Source organism: Peromyscus maniculatus, chromosome 6 (assembly GCF_049852395.1).
Source record: "Peromyscus maniculatus bairdii isolate BWxNUB_F1_BW_parent chromosome 6, HU_Pman_BW_mat_3.1, whole genome shotgun sequence".
Classification (NCBI taxonomy): Eukaryota; Metazoa; Chordata; class Mammalia; order Rodentia; family Cricetidae; genus Peromyscus; species Peromyscus maniculatus.
In genome coordinates, this window is record NC_134857.1 from 88,373,164 (window position 1) to 88,387,196 (window position 14,033).

The following is a 14,033-nucleotide window of genomic DNA, read 5'->3' on the forward strand; positions in this document are numbered from 1 at the left end:
GAGATCCTGCCAGCTCCCTTTCCCTGCAGCCTGCAGAAGCCACCATCTCCGTGACTATTGGGCCTTCCTCATGTTGTGGCTCAAATACGACTGTACCCGCAGGGTCATATTCCGGACACTTGAGTGTGGCACTGTCGTGTGAGGTGGTGGAAAATCTAGAACATGAGACTGAGATGCCTGGGAACGGGTCCTTGCAGAGGACAATCTAAGGATTCTTCCTGTCACACTCTGCCTCTTACCCACCAAGAAGGGAAAACCAGCCTCCACCGTATGTTCTGGCCACCATGATAGTCTGCCTGAGCACACAGAGCCAAGGGACTGTGGGTCAAACTTTATGAAATATTCACCTAAATAAATCTTTTTGCCCTTCAGTTGTGTCCTGCCCAGTATTTTGTCAGAATGATAGGGAAAGTAGCTAATATAATCAGAATTGTAAAATGTTTGCAGTGCTGTTTTGGGTTTTTATGTTTTGTTTTGTTTTGTTTTGTACCAGTTCTGATGGCTCCAGTTTCATCTAAGCTTTACCATGTGTCAAAATAGCCCTCCTCTTTAACACTGAAAAGTATTCCTCTGTGTTCCTATACTGCATTTTCTTTTTACATTCATTTGTGAATAGGTTCATGGGTTGCTTTCATATTTTATTCATCAGAATAATGCTTCTTTGAACATGGGCATACAAATACATATTTGAACTGGCCATGGTGGCACATATCTGTAATCCTAAAGACTCAGGAAGCTTTTAGGCAAGAAGATTATAAGTCTTGGCCAATCTAGGCTCCATAAATAATTCTAGGCCAGTTTGAGAGCTAAAGAGAGAAATTTTGTCTAAAAAAGCCAAAATAGTTATATAAATCCACTATATATGGTACATATATACTATATATTATATGCATATATGTTATATATGAACCTTGAATTATTTTGAGTATATACCTAGAAAAGGAATTGGTTCACCATAAGTAATTCTATCACTTCTTTTATGAGGCACAACCTAATTTCCACAGTGCTGTAGCAGTTTACAACCCAGAGCGAGAACGTCCCAGTTACTCCACACAATCACCGGCTGTGGCTTACTGACAGTGACTAATGAGATATGTGTTAGGCAGATGTGGAATGCCGTTGTGTCCTACATTTCTCTAGTGATAACTGATTCTTGAACAACTTTTCCTGTGCTTATAGACGCTTGCATATCTTTCCAAGAAAAAGAAAAGTCCATGTAGGTCCTTTGCCCGAGTTGAGTTGTGTGGTGTTCTCTGTGTTGCAGCCACTGTGTGTGGAATGCGCTCAATGAGACTTCTACAGAACAGCATGCAGCGGAGGAGTCAGAAGAGCCCAGGAGGGCTGGAGGGATGGCTCAGTCAGTAAAGTACTTGCACACTGTGCGTGCTCGACCAGCTGAGTCCAGTTCCTGGCACCTGTGTAAAAGCCAGGCTAGGAAGTGTGAGCCTGTCCATTTCAGTGCAGGGAGAGGGAAGCAAGAAGAGTCCTGGGACTTGCTAGCCAGGTGATTCAGCCAAATCAGTGAGCTTCAGGACCAGTATGAGACAAAGTCTGAAAAAAAGAAGTAAGGTAGAGGATGCTTGAAGAAGACATCTGACGTTATCAACCTCTGATTTCCATATGCACACACACACACACACACACACACACACACTTTTAATCCCATTTAATATTTGTGTCTACCTACTTAACTTTGATCAAATTCCCTTTAACTTCCCTTTTTCCTGTTAGTTCATCTGTGTTTGAGTTAATGGTTTTTGTTTTTTGGTTTGTTTGTGTTTGTTTGTTTTAAATTTTATTGACTCTGTGGATTTTACATCATGCTTTCCAATCCCACTTATCTCCCCATCTCCTGGAATCTGCCCTCTGCCCTTGCAACCTCTCCTCCAAATCAAAAACAAATTTAAAAGAAAATCCAAAAAAAAAAAAAAAAAAAAAAAAGAAAATCCAAAACCAAACCAAACAAAAAACAAACAAACAAACAAAACCCCCAAAAACAAAACAAAAAAAAAAGAGAAGACTCTTATGGAAGCTGCAGTGTGGCCCTCTGAGACACAGTTTACCCTTTAGTCTACTCACGTGAGTCAATGTTTAATAAGGGCTGGCTTAAAGGATTTTGATCTTACCGGATTAATCAATAAATAAAGGAAATAATCTCTTCTCTTATCTCACAAGCTTTTAATTAATCACTTATTTCACAGTGACCTCACATCCTGCCTGTGAGTGCTCATTTCTTAACTGCTGTAGTTGCAGCAGCTGGAACTTGGCATAAGGACAGTGCCCTGCAGGGCTGTCCTCCAACCTGTTCCTAGTTACAGGTAGGTCCCTGCAGGGCTGTCCTCCAACCTGTTCCTAGTTACAGGTAGGTCGAAGGATGTGCTTGACAAAGGCCAGAATCCAGGATCTGGCCCTCATCAAAGGAGGCTTTTAGCATCTAACAATGCCTGGATCCTTCAATGGAGCCTATGATTGACAGGCAAAAACACCCACAACCCCAGTCACAAGCAGTGGGAATATTTATGGGGAGACATCTTGAGAAGAAAGAAGAATGTTCAGAAAACTGAGCATTCAGTTCACGAAAGACTTCTAGGTGAGAACAGATGTTGAGTCTAGAGCCTGCTCACCTCTTCCCATCAGGCAGACATTGCTTCGAGGCCCGACACACAAGGATACACGGCCAATGGAGGGACTCCATACTGCAGGATGAACAAGGACCTGGCACAGAAGGAGCACCATCCTCAATCCCAGGGTCAGAGTTTCCAGACGACATCAAGGACCATATTTGATTGGGAGCTCCGGTCACAGTCTCATTACCCACCTCTTCCCGTGAACTCTACCGAGTCCACGCGGTCTGTAGAGCCGCGGGCTATAAGACAAGACACAGAGTAGGTGGAGTCCAGACAAGGCTGATCTCAGGCAACGTGGAGAGTATGGCGTCAATGAAGCTGCTCAAAGCAAAGCCTGGGACTGTCTGGTTGGAACCTGAAGAAACGAGGACGAGAAGGAAAGAACCAACGAAGTGATGAGCTGAACACGTACAGCCTTCACTATGACTGGGGATGGAGGGGACGCAGTGACCCTGGTGGAGGAGAAGGAAATGGAAAAGGCAGAAAGGAAGGGAAGATTGAACCAGAGTAGACAGCAGGAGCCAAGGACGGTTCAAAGTCCAGAGCGCCAGGTGCATGAAGGTCTCCCTACCGGGACCAGCAGTGCGGGGTCCTGCTTGTTACCCCACGTGGCCAGTTTTAAGTACACAGGCCTTGGGAGGAAGCGGCTGCTCTTCATATAGGCAGAGATCTTCTTCAGGCCCTGTAGCAGGAAGGAGAAAGAAGGGCATCAGGTGGGCAAACTCACCCTAGGAACATCCAAGAGACTTTAAAGGCCAGATCTAGAAAATCCACCCAACCACCCTGCAAAACCAGTCCCACCACCACCATTCAGCAGGGATGCTGAGGTGCCCAGAGGTTAAGAAACTTCCTCATTCTCCCATGGCTAAGAGGCTCAGCCCAGCTCTGTGGCTGCCACTCTGCTCTCTGTGCATTTCCCCCCTGCCTCCCATAGGGGGCACTGTCACTCCTGGCTGCCCTATGAGGAAAAGAAGCAAGGAGCCAGAAAACCAACAGGGCTGAGAACTTGCCTGGGGCTCAGAAGAGAGCCCAGGTCCTGCCCAGAGATTCAGCAAACCCTGAGTGTGAGTGGAGAGGGCCAGGGGGATGCAAAGCAGGGACAGGCAAGCTCCAGCTGTCCCCCTGAAGCTGAGGCCTCTCCACCGGAGCCCTGAGCACTCTGCCTGAGCCCCAAGCAACCTCATCTCTAGCTCTGAGGCAGTGGAGTGTGTCCCAGGACACCTCAGCAGAAGTGCGCAGATCATTTCTAAAGACCAACAGAGAGCCAGGGCCACCCCAACAAGCCACACCCATCTGTGCTCAGAACAAGGGCTTCTGTACCCCACAATCACCCATTCCTCAGCCAGGCCACCTCTTGCACACTCCCAAGGCCACGCCATGTGGACCAGAACCAGAGCTGGTGAGAACTAACTGAAAAACAAGTGCATCCCTGCGTGGAGAGTGGAGGAGAAGGAGAAACGCTGCCAGCCTGAGGTCTGTGGCTGCACTAACGGCTCCAATACACAAATCTGAAAAAAAAAATAGGTCTCGTTCCTGTCCAAACAGAGAGTTCAGCATGGTTGTGAGTAACTGTGAGATGAGGGCCTCCACTAATACCACGTGCATCTCTGCCCTGCCTACCGCTTCCAGCTGCACTCAGCCCAGAATGGAGGGACATTATCGCATGTCCTGCTGGGCCTGATCCTGTGCCACACACAGGGGAAAATTCCAAAGAATCTGAATAAAAATAAAAGGATGACTTCATCTCCTAGAGGAACGTGAGATATGAAAGAGGAAAGGAGGTAAGAGCAACCCACCAACAGACCTCGAGATAAAATCTCCCATGGGAACAGCCAGGGTCACAATGCTTCCCTAGTCAGGAACATGAACTGACTACATCATTCTGCAGATCAGATATGACCATTGAGGATGTCTTGGTGCTGCACACCAGTCTGCCTTGGTCTCAGCCTAATGGCTGCAGGAACAAACACATTCTTCACATGTTCTGCATACCACAGGTCCTGGGCAGGAAACCCAGGATGTACAAAGGCCTGACTTTCCATTTTGCACAAATCAGAGACAGACACTGAAAGCTGCCTTTAGAAGCCAAAGGCAGTCAGGAGCCCAGAACAGCCTCTGCTGGCACCAGGACCTTGAGCAAGCAGCTTGCCCTCCACAGTCTCAGATTCCTTATCAGTCCAGTGGGACATCTAATTCTATCCAGGTGGCCAGCTGTTGCAATGATAAATGGACTCCACAGATCTAAGCGGCTGATCACAGGTCCTGGCAGAAAGCCAGTGCTCAATAGATCCTTGTTAGTCTTCTTTTAACCCTCAGAATAGGGAAGCATCCTGGAAAGGGGGCAGGGAAGGACAGCCAAGAGCAAGGAGGACCAGGGCATCACCTCAAAGCGGGCCAAGAAGTCCTTCAGGTTTGGGAAGGCATCCAGGCACTTGGGCTCAAATATACGGTGCTGGTCAAGGACATCATAGACAAGGAAATCCACATAGGTGATCTGCAGGAAGCAGGGTCAGTGAGATGGGATCTGGTCATCTGGGAAGAAAGGCAACTCCCCCTCCTCACCAGTTACCCTCTTGACCTTGTCCCCTGCAAACCATGGCTGCTTCCCCAGGAACTCAGAGTAGAGCTTCAGGTGATCTGGGAGGCCCTTCAGGAACTCTGGCTTCTGTTTCTCCTGAGGTAAAAAAACAGCTGTCATAACCCTCATACAGTCCCTGAGGGAGAAAGAATGGCCTCTCGGGGCTGGGCAAAGGAGCAGGCACTTTCCTAATCCTGGACCCATACCATTTAATGCCTCACTGTTTTAGTGGTTAGAATCCTGTCTGCTAGCAGGCTTCATCTCTCAGGGGTGACTAGAAGTTATGCGGGAACGCCACACTGTCCCGTCTGTTATGACTGACATCTAATCTAGGACTTCCTGGGTAGCTGGTAGCTTCTTGATTCAGAGGTCCAGTAGAAGCAGAAAAGCAACGTATTTAACAATTTCAAGAGAAGAGGAGAGTTCTAAGAGATGGTACAAGGACAAATACACAAACAGTATCTGAGTAGGGCGAATACAGTTGAACAGTGTTGGATGTTGAAAGACAGTGGTCCTCCAGCTCATCATAAGCTGCCTTTTAGCAAGAGGCCCTGCTTTTTGCTGCTCCTAAGGACTCAGCTCTGGGGAAACTGTTGGGTACATTTCTGAACACCATGACTTCGTTCCATCTGGGTTTCATCTGTGAACTCCAGGAGTGGTAGCTGGTGTGTGAAGTAGACAAGGTGGTACACGGCAGTGGTCAAGGTCAAAGTCGAAGAGAATTGAACATTTGAATTTACTATACAGGAAATGAATTCTCAACCATTGGTGTCACAACACCTCAAAACTTCTTGGAATTGATTCATGGTGTTTATTGACAAAATGAGGCTGGGTTGGGAGCTCAACCTGTTGGTAGGATAGGAAAGCTTGGCAGTTCAGGATGGGTGGGTCCAAACCCCAAAGAGGACACGTGTGGGTATGAACACAAGCCCTTAACTCCTGCAAACCCAGGCTATGCCATGCAGTAGGGACTCACAAAGTCAGGACTGTAGCAGAGCATGCCCATCTGGATGCGGCTGTCCATAGCCTGGTTCTCCAAAATGTCCATACGAACCCTCTCCTCTTCTGTCTCCCCACCTGCAGCACAGACAGCACAGACTCACCCTCAGCATCCCACCCCAGCCAAGCCCAGGGCGATGGCCACCGTGCCCCTTCCTGTAGCCGGCTCCACTCACACAGGTTGTGTTTGCGGGCAAGGTAGCGCAGGATGGCGTTGCTCTGGGTGATCTTGTGTGACCCATCAATTAAGTAGGGCAGCTGGATGGACAAGCAAGGATGGTCAGATGTGATGTGGGGTCTGTTCATTGCTTCCCTAGGTCGGGACAGACATGAAGCCTGGCACTCCATGGGCCTGGCATGGTGAGCCCTCTATGGAGCTCACACTGCACACTGAAAGGAGGAGCTGGGACCCAGCCCATCAGAGACACTGTGCAGCCACCAGGAGTGGGAGCAGGAGAGCAGAAGCTCTGATCCCAACCCCCTCAGCCAGGCAAGGAGATGAGGTGAGGACACCATGCCTTCCCCAAACCTCCCCTTCCCTGCACCTACATTGGGAAAGTCCAGGCCCAGCTTGAATTTGTCATTCAGCCACTGGCTTCGGTCATAATCGGGAGCTGTAGACAAGACGATGTGAAGAGAGATCACCCGAGTCTAAGCCTCCTTCCCCAGAACCCTCCCAAAGAGTCGAGGGCAGGACTGACTCCTTGTAAAGGGAATATGCAGTTTGACCCAGTAAATCTTTCACCCCAAAGCTGAGTATTTGAATAGTGCCTTAGTGGCTGTGGGCCTTGCATGAATAAGGAGTACTGGGAGAACCTCCCCCAGTTACAGGAAAAGGGCCAGCATACCACCAGCAAGATTCTGTATGAAAAACAAAGCTGCACCAGCAGGAGGTTTCTGGAAGGGGTAAGCTCTGGGTTCATCTGGAGGAGAGCTGAGAAACAGGGAGCCAGGCAGAAGCCCCTGGGCATCGATGGGCAGAGTTGGGGAAGAGTCTGACCAGAAGAATGTCATTACCATCCCCCATGGAGTATCTCTTCTCTTGGTAGTCTGTCTCCGTGTATTCCAGGAGCAGGCGGATGGCGTGACCCAGCTGTGAGAGATGGCCGGTAACAAGGCACGGTTAGCGAGATCCTAAATTGACCTCACCTCCTCTAGGAAAGCCTCCCCGCCTTTTACTAAAAAGAGAGGTGGAGGAGAGGGAGGGAGGCAAGGAGAGAGGAGGGCCTGGGCAGGGTGGTTCTGAGAAAGACAGGTAAAGGGCTCAAGAAAACCCTGATGGGAATCTTCCTTTTGTGTTCTGACCCTGGGCTCTTCCCACCTAGCGGCCCAGACTTTCACTTACTCCACGGATATCCCAGTAACCCAGAGTCACGGACATGATTTCTATTCCAGCCTTGGAGACTGTGCAGTCAGGCCACGGTCAGAAAAGACTCCACTTGCTGAGAGCAGCGCACAGTGTGAAGAATCCAAGAGCAGTTCCAGAGCGGCTCTGCCCCGCCCCTGCAGGAGCCAACCACCGAGCCTTAAAGCCCAACCCACCATGACTGAGGGGAGTAAAAGCCAATCCAAGCCCGGGGGCCAATATCCGGAGGCGGGGCTGAGTTTTCAAATACCAAAGGCAGGCCTGCTCCCGTCTGCCACCTGCTGGATCCTCAGGAAGTTGGCGGTATCCCTGGAGACAGTCCTGTTCTGCCCCTCTCCTTTTCTTGTAGATGGGTTTTCACACCTAGACTGTGGGAATCTGTCCTTCAGGGAGGCTCAGATCTCAATGTATGCATGAAAAGGCATTCTCTCAACCTGAGAGTCTATTCTTGTACCCGTCACTGGAAGAAAGGACCCTGCCAACCTAATAAACTGCAGGCTTTATGGTCCGCACAACCTGCAGGTGCAGGAGCGGTGAAATGGAAACTGCCCGGGAAAGGGTCAAACAGAAGAGCAAACAGTCTCTGTGTCTCTTCGGGGGGATTTGAAGGCTGCTTTCCTACTGCTGTGACAGACACCATGACCAAGGCGATTGTGGTGGTTTGAAAGAAAATGACTCCCAGAAGGAGTGGCACTATTCGGAGGGGTGGCCTTCTTAGAGGATGTGTGTGTCGCTGTGGGGGCAGGCTTTGAGGTCCCTTTTCCCAAACTTCACTCAGTCGACTTCCTGTTGCCTCTGAGTCAAGTCAAGATGTAAGGCCTGTCAGCCAGCATCATGTCTGCTTGCACACCATCATGCTCCCTGCCATGATGATCATGGGCTGAACCTCTGAAGTTGTAAGCAAGTCGTCTCCACAACTAAATGTTTCCTTTATGAGAGTTGCTGTGGGCGTGGTGTCTGTTCACAGCAATGAAAACCCCAACTAAGACAGCAACTTACAGAAGAGACATTTAATGAGGGCTTACAGTTTCAGAGGGAGAGTCCATGATCATCATGGTGAGGAGCATGGCAGAGGTAACCAGACAGGCAGGCATGGTGCCGGAGCAGTAGCTGAGAGCTCACATCTGATTCACAAGCAGGAGGCAGAGAGAGAGAGAGAGACAGAGACAGAGACAGAGACAGAGACAGAGAGACAGAGAACTAACTAGAAGGGCATGAACTTTTGAAATCTCAAAGCAGACCCCCAGTGACACACCTCCTCCAGCAAGGCCACACCTCCTAATCCTTCCCAAACAGTTTCACTAAGTGGGGACCCGGCACTCAAACATATGAGCCTATAGGGGGCATTCTCATTCAGATCACCACCAGGACCCAGCCCTTTGGCCATCAAGCTAGTAATTAATAAATTAATGAGTACTTTGGCCATATTTGTGAGCTAGATCCAAGAATCAGATACAGAGGGCTTGTGAAATTCTGTCCCACCACATGGACAGAATCCTGAACTCAACAGCACAGTGGCCAGGAGGGACCAGATACCTCTCCTGATCCCCAGGGACAACAGGCTTCTGTCCAGAGAGGACCTTGAAGGACTCTGCAGAGGACCCAAGCACCTAAGAGTCAAACTCTCAGCTGTCCAGCTCATTGGTTTCAGCCCCGGCCCAGGCTCCTGGATCATGTGTGTTTGGGTACAAGTGGGTGGCTCAAATGTCTTTCTAGTCACTGTGGCACGTGTGGTTAAAACTCAAAGACAAAATCCTACCAATGTCACCCGAGAACCAAGGCTCCCTTTTTCAGGTTCTTAGCATCAGTGATAGACGAATTTCAAAAACAGACTCCAGGTGGCAGGAGGGATGGCTCACTTGGTAAGTATTTTCCAGACCAACTCTAGGATCTCAGTGCTAACCCATGTGGGAAAGTTTGTCATGGTGGCAGGCACTTAGAAAGCCCAGTGCTGGGGACACAGGCTGCAGCAGGATTCCAGCTGCCAGTCTAGCTGGTTCAGCAGACTCAGGATCTGTGAGAGAGCAGTCTCAAAAACTACACGCAAAGGGACGCCAGAGGTCAACCTTTAACCTCCACATACACATGTTCACATGCGTATACAAGGAGCACATGTATACACCTGGGGGCTCAGGGTCGGTCGTGAAGTCAAAGCTTAGCTCAGTGGGGAGGCAGAGGAACGAGTAAATGCTTGGCCATTTCCATGAAGTTGGGGAGTACCTGAGGCTGAGAGGGAAGAGAGAGAGAGAGTCCTTTGGCGGCCCATGGGCTGGCTATTAGAAAACTCAGTGATGGATCTGAACAGGCAACAGGTGAGCATGGGTGAAGTCAAGGGTTCCATGTCCGGACTTCATCCTGAACCACTTCTCCTCAATGATTGAGCCTGTTAATTCCAGGGGTACAGAGATTATCTGAGCCAACTGGAACAAAGCTGTGGCACAGGCCATAGGCAGAAGTAGAGAGTTCTAGACACAGGCTCTACTCTCTGGGAGCTGAAGGTCCACTCTGGGGAGAATCCACTCTGTTCTGACCTTGATAATAATCGTGTTCGTTCATTGCAGTAGGGTGTTAGGAGCGATCCTGGGGGCAGCCTGTGGAGTGAACTGGATTGTAAGTAGTTTCAACAAGTTCAGAGGAGACACAGGCTCTGTGTGATGATCAAAACCCTTCCTGGCCCTGTCTAGCAGGGGGCCTGAGATGACGTGCAAAGTCTGGGCTATCTTAAAAATGTCCACAAGTAGCCCACACAATGACTGACGCTCAGTATTTCCCCTCTGGTAAATTCAAGAGATGGCCTCTGACCCTCTCCCCCCACACCCGCAACTTGCAGCTAGCTCCTCTCACATAGGCTGACATCATTCTAGGGTGATTCTGTGCCTGATTACGGCACGGTACACCTCACCAATGAGATGTGATTGGTCTTGACTGCTGCCCCTCCGTCCCATTTCCATGTTGGGAACGTCTCCCTTGGCCTGTTATCTTCTCTCTCTCTCTCTCTCTCTCTCTCTCTCTCTCTCTCTCTCTCTCTCCCACAATTGAGTGAGCATGTAGGCAGGGAGTTAGTCTCCCTGTCCCTGGCAAAGAGCCCCTCCAGGTAGCAGAGCCCTCCATGGAGGACTGCAGGCAAGACAGGACCGCTGTCCTATCATGTACTAACTAGGCCCTTTGTTCTTCCAGAAGCACTTGTTCAGAAATGTCCTTGGGACTCTCAGGCACTTGTTTATGCCAGAAATAAAGAAAACACCCTGTATCTTAGTCTAGTTAGGTGTTATCAGGGGACCTTGGACCCAGTTCCTTGAGATACAGCCCTTCTTCGTTACTCCCCTCGCCAGGGATCTTACGGGAACAGGCTCTGCTCTCCCTCCTAGAGGGGCCTGGAGCTTCCCTCTTGAGACCCTTACTGTGTTGTGCTGCCTGCCTGACAGCGGTTAACAAAACTCTGGCCTACTGTCAACTCGACTCGGTGCCCCCTTCTCCTCTTGAACCTGAAAACCTCACAGGGAGAAAGTTACCCTAAAGAAGGAGGCTGAGACCCTGAAAGATTCCACCGAGTGGAGATGCCCCATCTCCTGGACTCTCCCCAGGAGATGAACTGCTTTCTAGAATGCTATCTCTTTGAGCTGACTCCTAGTCCACTGACACCATGGAAACGGGGAAAACCAGGCAAAGAAGTCTAACAAACAGTGATGGCAGACTGACCCGGCCAACTCCCATGCAGTTGCTTTTTCTTTTCTGGTTTGTTTTTTGAAGAATGCCTGCCCCCCACCCCCCCATTCTAGAGAGCAATAGGCCCACCGAATGGACGGAGGCGCCCTGGAGTCTAGCCACAGCAAATCGTGTTTAGTTGCCTGTGTCTACAGTATTCGTCCTGTGCTGCTCCCAGCTGAGACCCTCCGGGGGGTATTTTTATCCCTTCTAACTGTGAACACAATGTGCAGAGACCTTGTCATTTGCAGTGGACTTCTTTATTGTATACTTAGGATAGGAGAATGAAGTTACTCTCTATTCTTTCTTTAATAACCACACTTAAAATCTGGCTTTCTAGCAGCTCGCCTTTTTAATGGGCACATCTGAATTTGGGGTTGGGGACAGTGTGACCGCCTATTCTTTGTTTGCTTTCCCATGCATTTGTCATATTTACTGTGGTAATACTGAGAGCCCTTGGTAGCAAAAGTCCATGGAAGTATACAGCAGGTGACAACTAGAGTTCAGAAGGTCAACCTATCAGAACTAAGGGGTTCTGTTCAGTTATGGAATTACTGCCTTTTGAATGAGCTGGCTGTCTCTTGTTGTAAACCTCTTGTGCAATAACAGCTATGATTCTCCCCATTTACCCTGCATCTCCAGGGTATGTGCACATGTAATCTCATGATTGCATCTCAACCTTACGGGCACAACTTCTCCTGTACATTTGGGGCAATGGGATAACTGTCTCCAGCTGTCTTTATTCTTCATTTACACATATCTGGTCAGGGCCATTCCCCAGTCAAAAGGATTTTAGCTAAGATATCTTTTTATCCTAGGACAAATGCAGACAGAAAAGCATTAGCTCATTTCACCCACAGACAGAGAAAATAACCATTAGCAATTAAGTCCTCAACTCCTTACCCTCACTCCGGGTTATTTACATAAGATTTTAATTTAAGAGATTTACTGCTCACATTCCTGAAATGATGTTTTAGTCATTTGCTGGTTACTGAGTGAAGGTAGTTATTTCCTGCTGTGGGATGGTCTGTATGTCAAATTGTTCTGATTGGTCAATAAATAAAACACTGATTGGCCAGTGGCCAGGCAGGAAGTAGGTGGGACAAGGAGAGAGGAGAATTCTGGGAAGCGGAAGGCTGAGGTAGAGAGACACTGCCAGCTGCCGCCATGACCAGCAGCATGTGAAGACCCTGGTAAGCCACCAGCCACGTGGCAAGGTATAGATTTATGGAAATGGATTAATTTAAGCTATAAGAACAGTTAGCAAGAAGCCTGCCACGGCCATACAGTTTGTAAGCAATATAAGTCTCTGTGTTTACTTGGTTGGGTCTGAGCGGCTGTGGGATTGGCGGGTGACAAAGATTTGTCATGACTGTGGGCAAGGCAGGAAAACTCTAGCTACAATTTCCCATTGACCTGAGGAGATTTCTGGCAAGGCCAGGTGCCAGATAGGTGCCAAGCTTCTTGTGCAAATTAAGTTTTAAACTTCCTTAGCAATTACTCTTAGTGAATGTGCTTTAACTAACCAAATGCTACATGCTAAGAACTAGGTTGCCTAGCAACCGAGCATAAGTCCCTCCCCATCTTCCAGAAAGCGGCTGCAACTGGGATGAGCAGGAAAAAAAAAAACAAAACAAAACAGTTAAAGGCAGTTTTGCTTTTCTAGTGACGTTTATAGACCTCTAACATTCTACCTAGCCACTTCTAGATTATACTTTGAGCACATAAATTCCCTAACTGATCTCAGCTTTTAGTTGACCCCACCAGAGAACTCCCCTTTAGTCATTCCCCGCCAAAGAGTTACTGTTTGGGTATATATACTGGTTCCCTCGGAGCAGAAGGAGAATTGATTGAGAAGAACAAGATGAGGCCGGAGATGGAAAGAACTAGGTAGAATGATGAGAGAAGAGCAGGAGACTGAGAGCAGGAGGGACTGAGAGGAGCTAAGTGTGAGAACAGAAAAGAAACTGTGCAGATAGACTGAATTTAGAAGGATACAGTGAATGGACTGAAGAACTCAGTGTGCTTAGATTCATTGGATATCCCTCAGACTAGAATCCTCAGCTGGTTGTTAGGTTCTTCCACGGAACCCAGGAGCAAACAACAAAGGCTGGACCTTATATCGTTTTGGGTATAGTAAATTCTATAAGATCACATTCCCGCTGTGTCAGCTCAGTATTGTCACGGGCACTGTGCTGGCAGCTGCCACCACTCATCTCTGCGGCCCTTTTCCTTCTGTGAAGTTGGAGATTCTGCCAGCTCCCTTTCCCTGCAGCCTGCAGAAGCCACCATCTCCGTGACTATTGGGCCTTCCTCATGTTGTGGCTCAAATACGACTGTACCCGCAGGGTCATATTCCGGACACTTGAGTGCGGCACTGTCGTGTGAGGTGGTGGAAAATTTAGAACATGAGACGGAGCTGCAAGAGGAGATGCCTGGGAACGGGTCCTTGCAGAGGACAATCTAAGGACTCTTCCTGTGGCACTCTGCCTCTGACCCACCAAGACAGGAAACCCAGCCTCTACCGTATGTCCTGGCCACCATGATAGTCTGCCTGAGCACATAGAGCCAAGGGACTGTGGGTCAAACTTTATGAAATATTCACCTAAATAAATCTTTTTGCCCTTCAGTTGTGTCCTGCCCAGTATTTTGTCAGAATGATAGGGAAAGTAGCTAATATAATCAGAATTGTAAAATGTCTGCAGTGGTGTTTTGGGGTTTTTTGTTTTGTTTAACCAGTTCTGATGGCTGCAGTTTC

At 48.7% G+C, this 14,033-nt stretch overlaps 1 protein-coding gene across 7 annotated transcripts; it reads right to left on the reverse strand.

The window, feature by feature from the left end:
* Positions 1 to 960: 960 nt before the first annotated feature.
* Positions 961 to 7,744, reverse strand: LOC143273952 (glutathione S-transferase Mu 6-like). Of its 7 annotated transcripts, none has more exons than XM_076574809.1 (11): positions 7,550 to 7,744; positions 7,222 to 7,297; positions 6,754 to 6,818; positions 6,381 to 6,462; positions 6,182 to 6,282; positions 5,206 to 5,301; positions 5,011 to 5,121; positions 3,199 to 3,309; positions 2,819 to 2,982; positions 2,625 to 2,715; positions 961 to 1,551 (listed from the first exon to the last, which is right to left on the reverse strand). In XM_076574809.1, the coding sequence occupies exons 1-9, from the start codon at positions 7,583 to 7,585 to the stop codon at positions 2,950 to 2,952; spliced, it is 711 nt and encodes a 236-aa protein (XP_076430924.1). In that variant the 5' UTR covers positions 7,586 to 7,744; the 3' UTR covers positions 961 to 1,551; positions 2,625 to 2,715; positions 2,819 to 2,949. The 7 variants fall into 7 exon arrangements, with proteins under 7 accessions (XP_076430924.1, XP_076430922.1, XP_076430920.1 ...); XM_076574807.1 differs by having other exon boundaries at positions 2,819 to 2,866; positions 7,053 to 7,297; positions 7,550 to 7,710; XM_076574805.1 differs by having other exon boundaries at positions 7,053 to 7,297; positions 7,550 to 7,710.
* Between the last annotated feature and the right edge of the window lie 6,289 nt (positions 7,745 to 14,033).